Below are 16,816 nucleotides of genomic sequence, written 5' to 3' on the forward strand. Positions count from 1 at the left end.
CTTTTGCTGCTTCCTAGCTGTCATTTTTTTTTTTCTTTTTTTCCTCTTTCTTTTGCCTCTCTACCTTCTTTGACTCTCCCTTGTTCCTGGTGGAAGAAATGTAGATGACCTTATATAGACAGTGGTGAAGGTGGTGAACACATAAATGTATGACCATGCAGAGAACCATCGATTATTTACTTGGGATGGAATGTATGGTGAGTGAACAAAACCATATTAAAAAAAAAAATGGGTTGATGACAAAACCTCGAGGGCAATATACTGAGTGAAATAAGCCAGACACATACGGACAATTATTGCGGGGTCTCACTGATAGGAACTAATTATAATATGTAAACTCATAGACGTGAAATATAAGGTACCAAGATATGGGACGAGGCTTAGGAATGGGGAGTAGTGGCTTAGTATGAGCAGAATGTTCAATTAGGATGAACTTAAATATTTGGAAATGAACAGGGGTGTTGGTAGCAAGATGTGAGAATAACTAACAGCGCCGAATGGTGTGTGAATGAGGTGGAAAGGGGAAGCTCAGAGTCATGTATGTCACCAGAAGGAAAGTTGGAGGTCAAAAGATGGGAGCGTATAAAACTGAATCCTATGGTGGGCAATGTCCATGATCAACTGTACAAATACTAGAAATCGCTTCTGTGAACCAGAACAAATGTATGACAATACAATTAGAAGTTAATAATAGAGGGGCATATAGGGAAGAACTATATACCTATTACAAACTAGATACTACAGTTAGTAGTATTTCAACATTTTTTCATAAGCAGTAACAAATGTACTATATCAATACTACAAGTCAACAATTGAGGGGGGTTGGTTAGGGATAGGGGAGGATTAGCGTTTCCTTTTCTTTTTTTCTTTTTTCATCTTTCACTTTATTTCTTGTCTGGAGTAATGAAAAGTTTCTAAAAATTGAACAAAAATTAAGTGTGATGGATGCACAGCTGTATGAGGGTACCCAGGGGCAAGTGATTTTACACTTTGGATCTTTGGATAATTGTATGTTATCTGAACAGTCTCAATAAAAATGAAAAAAAAAAAAAAAGAATTTAGTGCTGATACGCTACAATGTGGATGAAACTTCAAGGTTTCAAAATTATGATAAGTGAAAATAGCGAAATACAAAGACTATATGTTAATATGATTTTATTTATCTGAAATATCCAGACAGGCAAATCCATAGATACTTCATATTACTGGTTGCCAGAGGCCTGTAGAAGGGAAGATTATGGAGAGACTGCTTAATGGGAACAGATTTCTGTTTGGGGTGATTAAAAAAAAGTAGTGATGGTTATACAACATTTTGTATCTAGTTAGCGCCACTGAATTAAGGACCTGCTAATGGTTAAAGGATAACTTTTATATATTTTATTACAATTTAAAAACTGTAATATATGTTGACATTAAATACAGACTATGGTCTGTTAATTTCTGATGGGTATAGTAGGAACAAGTTCACAGAAATGTTGCTATATTAGGTAACTTTCTTGGGGTAGAGTAGGAACATGTTGGAAGTAAAGTAGTTATCTTAGGTTAGTTGTCTTTTTCTTACTCCCTTGTTATGGTCTCTTTGAAATGTTCTTTTATTGTATGTTTTTTTTAAATTATTATTTTTTATTTTTTTTATTTTTCATACAGTTGATTTAAAAAAAAAAAAGTTAAAAAAAAAACAAGGAAAAAAATATGTAGAGTCCCTTTGAGGAGCCTGTGGAGAATGCAGGGGTATTGGCCTACCCCACCTCGATGGTTGCTAACATGACCACAGACATAGGGGACTGGTGGTTTGATAGGTTGAGCCCTCTACCACAGGATTTACCCTTGGGAAGACTGTTGCTGCAAAGGAGAGGCTAGGCCTGCCTATAATTGTGGCTAAGAGCCTCCTCCCGAATGCCTCTTTGTTGCTCAGATGTGGCCCTCTCTCTCTACCTAAGCCAACTTGAAAGGTGAAATCACTGCCTTCCCCTCTACGTGGGATCAGACACCCAGGGGAGTGAATCTCCCTGGCAACGTGGAATATGACTCCTGGAGGGGAATGTAGACCCGGCATCGTGGGATGGAGAACATCTTCTTGACCAAAATGGGGATGTGAAAGGAAGTGAAATAAGCTTCAGTGGTAGAGAGATTCCAAAAGGTGCCGAGAGGTCACTCTGGTGGGCACTCTTATGCACAATTTAGACAACCCTTTTTAGGTTCTGATGAACTGGGGTAGCTGGTGGTAGATGCCTGAAACTATCAAACTATAACCGAGAACCCATGAATCTCAAAGACAATTGTATAAAAATGTAGCTTATGAAGGGTGACAGTGGGATTGGGAAAGCCATAAGGACCACACTCCCCTTTGTCTAGTTTATGGATGGATGAGTAGAAAAATAAGGGAAGGAAACAAATAGACAAAGGTACCCAGTGTTCTTTTTTACTTTAATTGCTCTTTTTTACTTTAATTATTGTTATTGTTATTTTTGTGTGTGTGCTAATGAAGGTGTCAGGGATTGATTTAGGTGATGAATGTACAACTATGCAATGGTACTGTGAACAATCGAATGTACGATTTGTTTTGTATGACTGCGTGGTATGTGAATATATCTCAATAAAATGAAGATAAACGAGACGGTGTGACAGGATCTTTTTTTTTTTTTTTTTTTTTATTAAATTCAGTTTTATTGAAATACATTCACACACCATACAATCATCCATGATATATAATCCACTGTCCACAGTATGATAACATAGTTATGCGTTCATCACCACAATCTATCTCTGAACATTTTCCTTACAGCAGAAAGAACCAGAACAAGAATAAAAAATAAAAGTGAAAAAAGAACACCCAAATCATCCCCCCATCCCACCCCATTTGTCCTTTAGTTTTTATCCCCATTCCTCTGCTCATCCATACACTAGATAAAGGGGGTGTGATCCACAAGGTCTTCACAATCACACTGTCACCCCTTGTAATCTACATTATTATATAATTGTCTTCAGGAGTCCAGACTGCTGCATTGGAGTTTGGTAGTTTTAGGTATTTACTTCTAGCTATTCCAATACATTAAAGCCTAAGAGGTGTTATCTATATAGTGCATAAGAATGTCCACCAGAGTGACCTCTCGACTCCATTTGGAATCTCTCAGCCACTGAAACTATTTCGTCCCATTTTGCATCCCCCTTTTGGTCAAGAAGATACTCTCAGTCCCACGATGCCGGGTCCACATTCATCCCCAGGAGTCATACTCTGCGTTGCCAGGGAGATTTACACCCCTGGGAGGGTGTGACAGGATCTTAAAGGTGATGGATCGGGGTATCGGGGGAGGAGGGTTGGGGTATGATGGAGTTCTATGTATGGGGTTTGTGCTGTTTTTGCAACTGTTCCTGTAAGACTGAACTTATTTCAAAATAAAATTTATGATTAAAAAGAAAAAAAAAGGTTATTGGGCTAGAGTATACATAGAAAGCATTTTATGTAGTCTAATTCTCTTAAACCAGTGATTCTCCATCCTTTTTTCTACTGAGTTTGCCAGAGGGATATAGGTACATTCCCCTCAGTAACACTGGTAACTTAAGGCTGTGCTTCTCTTACAGGAGGGGTAGAGATGAGATCCAAACAAAATAGGAATGGGAGTGGGAGATATATGTGTAATTAATATATATAATTAAGTAATATATCTAATTCTAAAGTTTCCCCAACAGATTCTGATATGTCCCTCCTCTGAAAGAATGCTCATCTATTGAAAATCAGTGTTCCAAAGTTATTTGGAAAATGTAACCACTAAATATGCTTTTGTGAAATCATGCTAGCCAATTATCTGGCCATTTTGTAGCATCAGATTTCAGCCTTGTGTTTAATGAATAACATGTTGTACTTTAAAAATATTTATATGGTAAATTTAGTCAATGTCATTCTAATAAAAAATAGACTTATGGTTATGCTACCTTTTGAAAAGATGACTTTTATGGGGAGATAAGAAATAGAAAAATGTAAGAAAGATTTTCTCATCAGTTGATTACAGCATATGAGCATTTTGGTTTGCAAATTCAAACTTAATAAACCACAATTCAGATTTCAAATGAATACATTTTCACACCAAGAAAGTAAATGTGAATTTAATTAACAGTTGTGTTTATTACTGATGAACTTTAAAACTTTCCAGAATTGAAAATGGAAACTGTTATGTGAAGTTGTATTTTTTTCATGAACTGTAACAAGCTATGTGGTCTTATAACCTCTATTTGCTTAGTCCCCAAATAATGCCTTTTGATTGGGCATTTTTAAAATATTTTTAATTAAACACTATGAACTAGAAAACTCTTCAAAAGATTTTTAGCTTTTGCAGACTATGGTAATTATAAATAACTCAGTTTTCACATGTGATCTTTCATAATAGCATGTGCCTGAGAAATTAGCAAATTAAATTATGGTGTGGGTAGCAGTGTTAAATACTTGTCTGCATATGTGAATCTAATTTTTACATCTTCTTATCTGGAAATAGAGCAGGCCGGGAAATAGTCACTCTGGTTCTCTACTTATTTTTAAAACTGGGGGAGAAGGTTAGGGAGAAAAGAGTAATAAACTCATTAAGGCTCCCCTTCTTTCTGCTCTCTATCCTCTTCCTCTGTAATGTTTAGGATTGCAAAACTGTCCATGTAGAAACCTGAATTAAGCCAAGACACCTAGTGTAACATCTTCAAGGGAGTTTGCCAAGTAGTATATTAAACTGGTTTCCTAACTCCTGAAGTAATATTCCAAGTGATACTAGTTGAGGCACAACTGATAAAGAATTTCAGTCCTGAAGCAGGGAGGAACAGGTTGCCACCTTTTAGAAAAAAATAGGTAACTTGATTTAGTTGATCAAGTAATCTATAAAGTATATTTTATATTTGCCCTTGTATTAAGCGGAAGATTAGCTACCGAAATTTTTTTTCAAAGAATGTCATGGGTCAGAGTTCCACAACTTCATCCATTTCCGTTATTGTAAAATATAATGTACATACAGAAAGGTGTCAACTCTTGACGTACAGCTCAACAAGCAGTTATATAGGTAATTTCAAAAATTGTTATAGCTTATAGTTCTGCAGTCTCAGTCCCTTCCCTATTACATGGTAACAAGGTGTATACAGAAAGGTGAAGACCTTTAAGGCACAATTCAGTAAGCAGCTATAGAGCAAATCCTAAAGGATCCTATAGGCTACAGTTCTACCATGTCATTTACTTCCTTCCAGCCCTTCCAATACCCCAGCATCCAAAAATATATACACATATATATAATTATATAAAGTTTCAGTATTCATAGACCTTTGTGAAATCTTACCTTGTTTGTTGCTACCCATCCCTCTCACTTAATCTCTTTCTTCATCTTCAGGGGTGTCTAGGCAGTGAGCACTGTAACTTGTTCATATTAAAGGGGATGTCAACATTATGGGGAAGAGGGCTGCATCTAATTGGTGATCTTAAAGACGCTCTTGCCTCTGGGTTTTAGGACTTGTCTGGTATAGGAAAACTGGTGGATTTAAGTTTCTGAAAGATAAAACTTAGTGAGTGAATATTTTATAGAATCTCAGGTAGGGACCTAGGTATTTGGGAACTACTTTTGGTACAGGCATAAATGGCATACTGTGGCCAATTGGGCTGTCTAGCTGGAGCTTGCATAAGTGAAACCTCCTGGAATGCCTCTCAACTCTGTTTGGGATCTCTCAGCCACTGTGGCTGCAGCTTGTTACCTTTCTTTTTTCCCCCTTTTGGACAAGTAGACATTTTCAATCCCTTGCTACCAGGGCCAAGGTCACTCCTGGGAATCATATCCCACGTTGCCAGGGAGAGTCATTCTTCTGGAAGTAATGGGAATCATGTCTCTCGGTGGAGTGGGGGGCGGGGGAGGCGGGGAATGCATTTATTTGCCAAGTTAGGCTTACAGAGAGAGAGCCACATCTGAGCAACAAAAGAGGTTTCCTGGAGGTGCCTCTTGGGCATAATTTTAGGAGGGCTCAGCCTGTTTACAATCCTGTATTTTACAAGAGAATCCTCAAGTTGAGGGCTTGATTTATTAAGTAGTGTGTTCCTAACTTCACTTAATATTTATTCCATCTCAAGATAAATGGTCAGTTTCTTACATTATGTTCACTTAGTTGTACAATCATCATGATTCTCAACTTTAAACAATTGTCGTAACATAATACATCCCAGAACTCTTATCAGCTGTAATGACTCATCCCTAGTGTTAGTGTAGAGTTGGTAAGATATTCCTATTAAATATAGTCTTTAATACATAATGGGTAGTTTTTTCCATACCACTCTGTTTTTAACCCTCTGCACCAGTGTCTTACTATGTAAGTATATCATGCTAACACCTATTTAGGTTTGTGGTGCTACTCTGTGCTACCAAAATTTTGATCATAAATATTTTAGGCCCCAGTTTTAGACAGTTGTAACCTTTTGCAAGAAAAGATATTAATTTGTGGCATTCAGAATGTTTTAATCATTGAGAACCATGGAGAAAAATGTGGTGAACTTGTCAAAACATTGAAATTTTTGTATCCTTTGCCTCTGCTTTCCAGTATTTGCTTTTGGCAACACTCTAGTTGTCCTACATTTAGACAACTAACAAATGAATAATGTTTGCTTGGTTAGCAAATCTTGTGGCAGTCCTCAAATCAGGATAGTTTTGTTGGAAAATGACAGTGTGACAGTGTTGGTTCCTTTGTCAATAACTCATGGGAGAAATGGGGAAAGTTTTGATTTAACAGAAAAAGATCAAATTTTTTTTGCATTTTAATAGAATAATTAAAATAGTTGAGTCATGAGCAGGTTTTCAGAAAGGAAACAAGTGGTCATTAACCAAAGTCTGGTTCCCTGATAGAGTATGTAGAAAGAATATAAATGTCCCCTAAATAGTATTTCTTACTGTTCTAGTTTGCTAATGCTGCCAGAATGCAAAACACCAGAGATGGACTGGCTTTTTTAAAAGGGGGTTTATTTGGTTACACAGTTACAGTCTTAAGGCCATAAAGTGTCCAAGGTAACACATCAGCAATTGGGTACCTTCACTGGAGGATGGCCAATGGTGTCTGGAAAATCTCTGTTAGCTGGGAAGGCAAGTGTCTGGCATCTTCTCCAAAGTTCTGGTTTCAAAATGTTTTTCTCACAGGATGTTCCTCTCTAGGCTGCAGTTCCTCAAAAATGTCAATCTTAGTTGCACTTGGGATATTTGTCCTCTCTCAGCTTCTTTGGAGCAAGAGTCTGCTTTCAACAGCCATTTTCAGACTGTCTCTCAACTGCAGCTCCTGTGCTTTCTTCAAAGTGTCCCTCTTGGCTGTAGCTCCTCTTCAAACATCACTCACAGCTGCACTGAGTTCTGTCTGCCTGTCAGCTCATTTGCATAGCTCCACTGATCAATGCCCACCCTGAATGGGTAGGGCCATGCCTCCATGGAAGTTTCTAATCAGAGTCATCACCTGCAGTTGGATGGGGCACACTCCATGGAAACACTCAAAGAATTACAATCTAATCAGCACTAAAATGTCTGCCCCACAAGATTGCATCAAAGATAATGGCGTTTGGGGGACATAATACATTCAAACCGGCACACTTACTTACTAGAAAACTTCAACTTTAGCAATTTACCCTAATATTCTAATATACTAATTATACTGAATTTAAAACAAGATTGTTTGACTAAATACTTTCTTTCTTGTAAAACAAATGTGTTTGAACAGAAACCAAACTCACGGAAAATGTATTTATCTGGCTATGGTGTGGAGCTAGCAATTAAGAGTACAGAATATAAAGCATTGGATGATACCCAAGTTAAAGGTGAGTTTTCTGTCTCTGTACTTGAATAGAAGGAAAATTTGGAGACTTTCTGTTTTTTAAAAATGTAATAAATGTATTAGTTTGAGGACTGGAGACTGGGTGGGTGGGTTCCTTCTTAGTTTGGAATTTTATTTTAAACTGAAAGAAATATATTGTGCTTATGTTATTGTGTTCTCAAAAACTTCATAAAAATAGGAAGTAGTATATTATTTGCTTATGCCCACTGGCTTCCCAACCATTTTCAGCAACCCAGAAAAAATGATAATGTATGTAAGGTACACTGAAGCAATGAATAAGGCTGCTTATGGCTAGATGTGACTGGCCCACAGAGGTCGGATTGGCCCATGCCCTGCCTAACCATTCTTGGGCCTAAAGAGAGTCAGTGCCTCGTTAATCTGCAACTCATTGATGGCATATTGACTTAGGAAACTTTGGGGTATTTATTTATGATAAAGTTAGGATGACATTTTTGGAGGAGAATGGGAGAGGCCTGTGAATTGTTGGTTTAGATGAGGTAGTTGATTAGATTTGTGATCTATAAACCAATATCCGTTGATAGCTTTATGAACTAAATGTACGCTCTAAATAAAGAGACTCTGTGAAGACCTAAATAAAGTATTGCTCAGAAGTATTATGGAAATCTGTGTTATCTGGTTCATTTGAAATTTATTTAGAACTGAGTCCTGGTTAAGAGTTTTTAATTCATTCTTGTATATGCACTCAGATGCAGCTCCTGCTTCAACTTTTTCTGTGTAGGACCTGGTCCTGGAGGCCCCTGCTTTGATCATACACTTATCTCGGGCTGATCCTACAGAATGTGCTTCAAATACATACCTATATTACTATAATTTGAACACTTTGGTTCAAGAGTTATTGAAAAAGTGTGGTAAAAATATCTAGATTTTGTATATTTCTACATAGCTTATATATAACTTTACAATGTTTTGTAATTTAGTATATCATTTAATAGCCATGATAGTAAAATAAAGCATTTTCTAGCTATCCTTAAACTTGTAGAATTTTTTTAAAAGCCAGGTAATCACAAATGTCTTGTCTGTGTGTTACAAATTACATGCTAAATTCTGTCGTCACTCGTTTATGTATCTTTGAAATATTTCTCATCTTCTTGAGTTCAGTTCTCATTGTTTTATCTGCATGCATGTATCAGGCTTATAACTGGACTTCTCTCTGGTCTTCGATCTTCAGTGCCCTCAGCCTTACCCCCACAAGAGATTAATCAATCTCTTTTCCACAGTGCTTTCAGAATGAATTCCTTGTGATTGAAATCTGACTTTGTAACTCCAATGTTTAAAGCCCTTTAATGGATCCTGGTAACCCCCCTTATAAATTCAAAATATTATAGCATAGCAAACAAAGTTTTTAGCAGTCTAACCTCTTTTCTGCCTTGTCACTCTTCCTCAGTGCTCTTTCTTTTGTACCCTCTGTTCCTGCAACACTAAACTATTATGCAGAATAACATTACCTTGTCTGGATACCTCCATGCTCTGCCAAGCTTTTATGACCTTTAATACTTTCATCTCTTAGTATATACTCTTGTTTCTGCATGCACACCCTCTACTGTTCTCCACCTTCTTTCATTTTATCTATGTCCTACGCATCTTTTTAGACCCATGTATATAAATAAGTCAGTATCTCTGAGATGGCTGCCTGTCTTCCTTCTCTGTAAGGGGATAGTTTTCCCTTTTCTGTATTCTGTATATTCCTGCACCTTTTTTTAAAAAAAACTTTTAAATGTAGTAAGTGATACAAAGCACAGAATTTCCCATTTTGACTACATCCAAGTGCACAATTCAATAGCATTAATTATATTCATAATATTGTGCCACCATCACCAACGTATATTATCCCCTTTTTTCATCACCTCAAACAGAAACTACACACCCATTAAACTGTAACTCCCTCTTCTCGTCCTGATCTCCTGCCCCTGGCAATCTATAAACCATCACTTGTCTTTGTGAAATGCGCATCTTCTAGGTATTTCATGTAAGCAAGATTATGTAATACTAGCCTTTTTTGTGTCTGGCTTATTTCACTCAACATGATGTCTTCAAGGTTCATCCACATTGTAGCATACATTTGGACTTCATTCCTTTTTACAGCTAAACAATATTCCATTGTTTGTCTATGCTGCATAGAAAACCTCTCCACACACTACGTTTTGAAACTATTTATTTGCCTCTTTCTTTTTCCACCAATCAGGGTCTGTTTTTTTGTGAGTCTTCGTGTTGTATATCCCAGTAGATATCAGATATAATGGTAGGAGTCAATAAATGTTTGCCCAATGAATGAATGAAAGGAAGGTAAAGGAAAACTACATTAAACCACCCAGGAATTTAGTCATAATGTTAGAGATTCAGACCTTCTAAAGACTATGAAGGGAGAAGTGTGCTTGATGAGTGCTTCTCTAATGCTCCTGATAGTCAGAGAGCAACCCCATGCCTTGAAAGTTCAGAAATCCATGTAATCCCAAAGCACTCTTCACATACATGATTTACCACACTGTAAATTATCTGTTAAGTAAAGAAGGGAAGAGAAATGACTATAAAATATTATATGCTTACTTTAAAGCCAGAGTTTTGGTGCATTTTTAAAGATTATTTGCTTATCTTTAAAGTTCCCAGAAATGTGTGATAACTCTTAGATTTGTTAGGGATTGGGTACTCCAGCCTGGTTTAAGAGGTAAACCTAGGACTTGCCCCAGCTCTTTGACTCATCATTTCTAGTTTTAAAATAGGTTAACTATGAAAAGTCTATAAACCATTTATTACAGTTATTAAATATTTAATAATCCATGCCCATTTATAAAGAGAGCACACTCAGGAAGACAAGTTTGTGCACATGCATGTGTCATTAATCTGGTCCATGAAAGAAAAACAAGGTGAAACAAATGGAATTTCATTTATTTGGGTTCTTCTAATTTTTGATTACATACTTCTTTTCCAGTCTGAAAATGTTTTTGTTTCTTGTTTTTCAAAATACAGCTGTAAATAATACCATAGAAGATGAAACTGAAATAAATGAAGTTCAAGGATTTCTCTTTGGGAAACTAAAGTAAGTCTGAATTTAAATAAAATTGCTATTACTATGCTCTAAAGATAGTTTTTAAAGGAATTAATTCAGTATGCTGTGTTTGTCTGTATTTCACGTTTCTTTTCTATAATACAATTATTTTTATTACTAAATATTCTTTGATTAATGTAAAAAATGTAGGGAAAGCACAAAATTGAAAAATAATCATCAATAATTCCACAACTGAAAGATAACCATTACTAATGTTTTGGTGTATGTCTTCCCACTCTTTCTGTGGATGTTTTTATAGCAACAAATAAATGCACACACAACACATTGTTTTGTACAATGGAACTTTAGTGAATTTCCTGCTTTTTTCACATCCTGTGGGTTGTTCCATCATTTACTGAAACAATACCATAGAATAGAACTTTAGATTATTTCTCTGCTTTTTAATTGAATACTTTTAGGCACATATTTGTGTACACCTGATTTTCCATAGTACAAACTCAAAAAAAAAAAAAAAATCACTAAATAAATTTCCCTCTATTAGTAACAGGAAAACAGTTTGGCAGTTCCTCAAGAAGTTAAAACAGAATTTACCATATGACCCAGCACTTCCACTCCTAGGTATACATCCAAAATATCTGGAAACAGGTACTCAGACAAATACATGTAAATGCACTTCCATAGCAGCACTATTCACAATAGCCCAAAGTGGAAACAGCCCAAGTGAAAATATCCCTGAAAATTGCTATTTCCCTGTAACAGATTACTGTCTCTTTCCAGAGTTTTAATAGGGGATCTTAGCAAAGCTCAGGCTAGACCTCAAGATATTTTATACCTCTTTGCATAGCCTCAAGGAATTACAAACATACAAGTTGAGGCATGCCTAAAATGTAAATCAAGAGGTAGTAGTAAGACTTTTTGGAGAATTTAAGATATAGGTAAAAAGTAGGGAGCGTGACTCATTTTTAAACAGATCAGTATTAATCTTTCAAAATGTGCATCATCATTTCCTAAATGTTTAATTCATTTAATTCACTGATTAACCCCAAACTTGTTTTAGAACAGTAGTAACTTCTAAACACCCGTTTCTTCTCAAAAATCCCATCAACCTTTGCTTACAGTGGCTGTACAGATAAACAAATTGTGGTATATGCATACAGTAGAATGTTATTCAGCCATAAAAAGAAATAGAATGATGACATACTACAACATGGATGAACCTTAAAAACATTATGCCAAGTGAAAGAAGCCAGACAAATGGTCACGTATTTTATGATTATATTTATATGAAATATCCAGAATAACTAAATCCATAGAGACAGAACACAGATGAGTAGTTGCCAGGGCCTGGAGGAGAAGAGAATGAGGAGAAACTGCTAAATGGTGTGGAGTTGTGTTTTGGAGTGATGAAAATGTTTTGTAACTAGTTAGAAGTGTTGGTTGTACAACACTGAGAATCTAGTAAATGCCACTGAATTGTTCACTTTAAAATTAAAAATTCTAACCCTTTGCATAAGGTGAATTATTTACTGTTGAAGTTTTTCATATCTTAATCTTAAAAATGGAAATTTGTTCATTAGTTAGAAGTATTTTGTTTATTAAATTGAGAATAGGGATTCCATTTCTTAATACCCAGTTAGCACCCCTGGAATAACTAGAAAAAAAAAAAAATTGAGACTTTTGATGCCTGTTATTAGGTCACTGTTAACTATGCAGCTCTCCTTTTACCATGAACAAATTATTTGTTCTACAAATGAAGACGCGACATTTATAGAATTGGCTAAACCTTTAAAACATGAAACAGTGAAGTGAAACAATAATAAATTGCCAAATATTTATTAGCTTTATTAGCATTTCTTTACCCTGTTGTACTATATGGTGCTATCACTGTATGAATTACAGTTTTCCATACTTGAAAGTAGCAACTCATTTTACTTAAGTTTATTCTAACACAGCTGCCTTAAAATTCAGGTAAAATGAAATACATAATGAATATTTGTTGTTTAGGAAGTTTTTAAATTTGAAGATGTATATAATTAGCTTAAATATTGTACATTACTTATATAGATCCAATTTTATTTTTTCAATTAATTTTAGAAAATGTTATCCACATGTATTATCTACTGTTACCTTAGAATTTTATCTTAAACATTTTCCCTTTAATAGATTTTTTAAAATAGCTTTGCTGAGATAAAATTCACATACCATAAAATTCACCCTTTTCAAGTGTACAGTTCAGTGGTTTTGGTATGATAACAAGGTTGTGTAATCATCGCCACTATCTCATGGCATAGCAGTTTTATTGCCCCAAAAAGAAACCTTGTGCTCTTTAGCAATCACTCTCCCATTGCTTCCTTCCTTGAGCCTGTGGCAAGCAAAAACCTACTGTTTGTCTCTGTGGATTTGTCTAATCTGGACATTTCATGTAAATGGAATTACACAATACATGGCCTTTGTGACTGGCTTCTTTGCTTGGCATACTGTTTTTAAACTTTCTTCCATGTCGTAGCATATGTTGCTAATTCATTCATTTTTATTACCAAATAATAGTCCATTGTATGGCTAACCCCCTTTAATATTTTTAAATGCTCTGCTTTCACACTGTTCTATTTAATTAGTTTTATGATGAAGAAAAGAAAGAATAGACACCTATTACACCTTCAAAATATAAATTAAAATAGTACCAACTGAGATGCTGCAGAGTACAGTTCATGCTCTGGAGCCATACTGCCTGGTTGGAATTATGATTCTGTCAATTACTAGTTTTGTGATCTGGGCAGTTTACTTAATGTCTCTGTGCCTCAGTTTCCTCATCTGTAAAGTGGGACTAATAATAGTATCTAACTATGGATTGTTATGAGGGTTAAATTAGTTAGTGTTTAAAAAGTGCTTAGAGCAGTCCATGACGCATAGTAGACATTATATAAGTATTTATAAAACATGAATAAAAGAAATACAATTATAATAATCAGGTTATTATTTGCTAAAAGAATTTCTTATAATACTGCTAATACCAAGAAAACAAACTTCCCAGATTGAATTTCTTTTCAGGAAAAAAAAATGAAGGTTTATTTTAAAAAAAAATTTTTTTGGAATAATACAAGTTACTATTTACAATTTTGAAATTCAGTGATATTTTTATCCTATTATTCATAAGTTAATAGGGCAAGGATTGGAAAATACTTTTTTTTATTATATTGATTTCTTTATTTTTAAAGGCAATGCTAAACACATTTATAAAATATCAGGTAAAAAAATATTTAAAATAACTGTTCTTATGGTAAATTTGACTTAATGTGTTTAACAAAACAAATTGAAAGTCATAAAATTTATCTTTGGAGGAAAACTAATACAAAACTTTATGGACTCTTTTATGGATTCGCTGGGTTACAAAACTATTGTAAATTTTGTATCTTTAGTATGAAGTCATCAAAATGGACTTTTTTGGCAAAAAAAGAAGAGAAATATTTCCCTAAATTTCTCTGCCACAGATTTCTAGATTGAAATCTTTTAAAACTCTGAATTTCATATTCTAGTATAGTATACTGAATTTCATATTCTAATATAAGTAATCTTTCAAAAATTAAAATTGTGCTCCTTTTTCCGTGCCAAGACAAGGAATAGGATGATGACTGTTATCTGAATATTCATGAATGGGATGGCTGCAGTTTGTGACTTTTTATAAAGGCAAAAATAAATTAAAAGAAAAGGAATTTTTTGTTAATATATTTAGTTCTTCAGAGAAGAAAGTGAGTTTTTTAGCCTTGTTTTAGTATTACATGGTATAAGTATTTATAAAACACACTAAAGTAGGTTCTTCTGGTAGGTAAATAACTCCATAGAGTAAGGGGGTACGTTTTTAGAGATTTTGCCACTTTGCATAGATGACTGAGTTATATTTTAACTCAGAGTAGTAAAGGTCTTCAAAAGTTAATACTTTTGCAAAATGATTTAAGTAAGGCATTTATTTACTAGATAACAAAATATTTTATCTAGTAAATATTTTAATAAAATATTTTAATATTTTGTTATATTTTACATGTCTCAGCATCTTATATCCATAGTTCTATTCTTCTTTAAATATACCTTCTTGTGAGAATAAATTGTGTGTCCTCTAAAAATCATTTGGGATTCTGTGATTTTTTTTTTAATGAGAAATACTCAAAGGTAGTTCTTCCACAATTACTCAGTTGATTTAGGCAAAAGTCCTTTGCATCGCAGTATTGTATGACTAATATATTTTTTGCCTGAATTACATAAATAATATTAGTGGTGAAAAGTAAGATTGATAAATGTGGAAAACAGTAGCTCTTATAAACTTGGTATTACCTGGTAACTTAAAGTATTGAGAAAGAAAGAGTTTACTTCATAATAAACTTCTTTAGGAGGTTCACCAGAGAGCAATCATAGTCAGTTTTTATTCATTTCCAAAATGGACTCCCACATTGTAATAAAATTGCAAGATATTGACACTGTAGTGTACTTATTTATTTCTAACTATAAGGTATTTCTGTATAAATGTTCTGTATATTTATTTCTCATTTCACTTTTTTAATCTTCATTTCTTTTTACTGTTGTTGGTATGTGTCTTATGAGTTGTGCTGATTGCTAGTTTTTTAAAATATTCTATTTAAATCTGAATTAACAGCATTTCTTCATTTCATGAAAGATAGATTATAGCTTAAATGATGTACATAGTAAAATTCCATTCTACTATATTATTATTTGGCTTGCCCTAAAAGATGCTTAAATGTGTTTAACATTAGGCAGAATTATCTTATTTGAGTTTTTTCTGAGTACCAAAGATAGAGCTTTTCAGGAAATAGAGTGAACTCTAATAAGATCGTATAAGAAGCATTAATGTCTTTCGTTATAAAATAGTTTTTATTTTACATTGTAAAAGTAATAAAATTTTTAAAATGTCAAAAAGTATATAACATACAACCTAATAATTCTGCCCTCACCCTTGATTTCCTTAAAGGTAACCCATATTAACTGTTGAGAATACATTCTTCCAGATTTTTTCTCTTATATATAGATCTCCCTCATTATTCTTGTTGTCTGTGGGTGTAGATGTGTCACAATTCCTTAATTGTTATCTTGATAACAATTATTTTGTTTCTAATTATTTGGAAGAATTAGTTTCAAAAATATACTTTGTATGATTCATGGTAGGTGATGATAATTAACATTATTTATTCTGTGCAGAGAAATATATTCAGATCTTAGACATAATCTGACAGCATTCCAAAAATACCTGATTGAGAGTAACAAAGAAATGATGCCTTTGAAAGTCTGGGAACTACAAGGTATAGTATTTTGAGTTACTTTAAAAGCATTTCAGTAACTGATCTATGTTTTGTTGAAGAAGTTTTTTATAACATACATACATTATTTTGTGCACATTAATAATTTATAATGATGTAAATATAAATTATTAATTACTTATTGTGGGAATACGTAATTAAAAGGTCATTTATCAAGCAAACTTTATTTTTGTTTGTAAGATTTAAAGTTCTCTGGAATTTAGTTACTTGATACTATCTTACCTAATCATTTTGAAGGTGTAGACTAATTTATCTTATAACTTTGTCTCATGTATTAAATCACATTTCAGAGAATATTTAACATTGTTTAAAAATCCTCACTCTTAGGTTGGGAGGAATCAGAATTAAAACTTAATTTTCTTCTCTTTTAAATTTTGATCTTGTTAAATAATTGCATGTGTCACTGGTACATTTTTTTAAAAATTCAGTTTTATTGAGATATATTCACATACCATACACTTATCCATGGTGTACAATCAACTGTTCATAGTACCATCATATAATTGTGCATTCATCTATTTTTGAACATTTTTGAACTATTTTTGAACATTTTCCTCATACCAGAAAGAATCAGAATAAGAATGAAAAATGAAAGTAAAAAAGAACACCCAAATCACCCCCCCATCCCACCGTATTTGTCATT

The 16,816-nt window shown here is 34.0% G+C and overlaps 1 protein-coding gene across 1 annotated transcript in view; it reads left to right on the plus strand.

The window, feature by feature from the left end:
• The window catches only part of UGGT2 (UDP-glucose glycoprotein glucosyltransferase 2), a 319,097-nt gene that overhangs the window by 89,263 nt on the left and 213,018 nt on the right, over positions 1–16,816 (plus strand). Inside the window, exons 6-8 of the mRNA XM_037799694.1 lie at positions 7,711–7,807; positions 10,810–10,879; positions 16,055–16,155. Coding sequence (XP_037655622.1) covers positions 7,711–7,807; positions 10,810–10,879; positions 16,055–16,155 — 268 coding nt within the window. The remainder of the gene's footprint in view (positions 1–7,710; positions 7,808–10,809; positions 10,880–16,054; positions 16,156–16,816) is intronic.

The sequence above is a fragment of the Choloepus didactylus genome, chromosome 12 (assembly GCF_015220235.1).
Source record: "Choloepus didactylus isolate mChoDid1 chromosome 12, mChoDid1.pri, whole genome shotgun sequence".
Taxonomy (NCBI): Eukaryota; Metazoa; Chordata; class Mammalia; order Pilosa; family Megalonychidae; genus Choloepus; species Choloepus didactylus.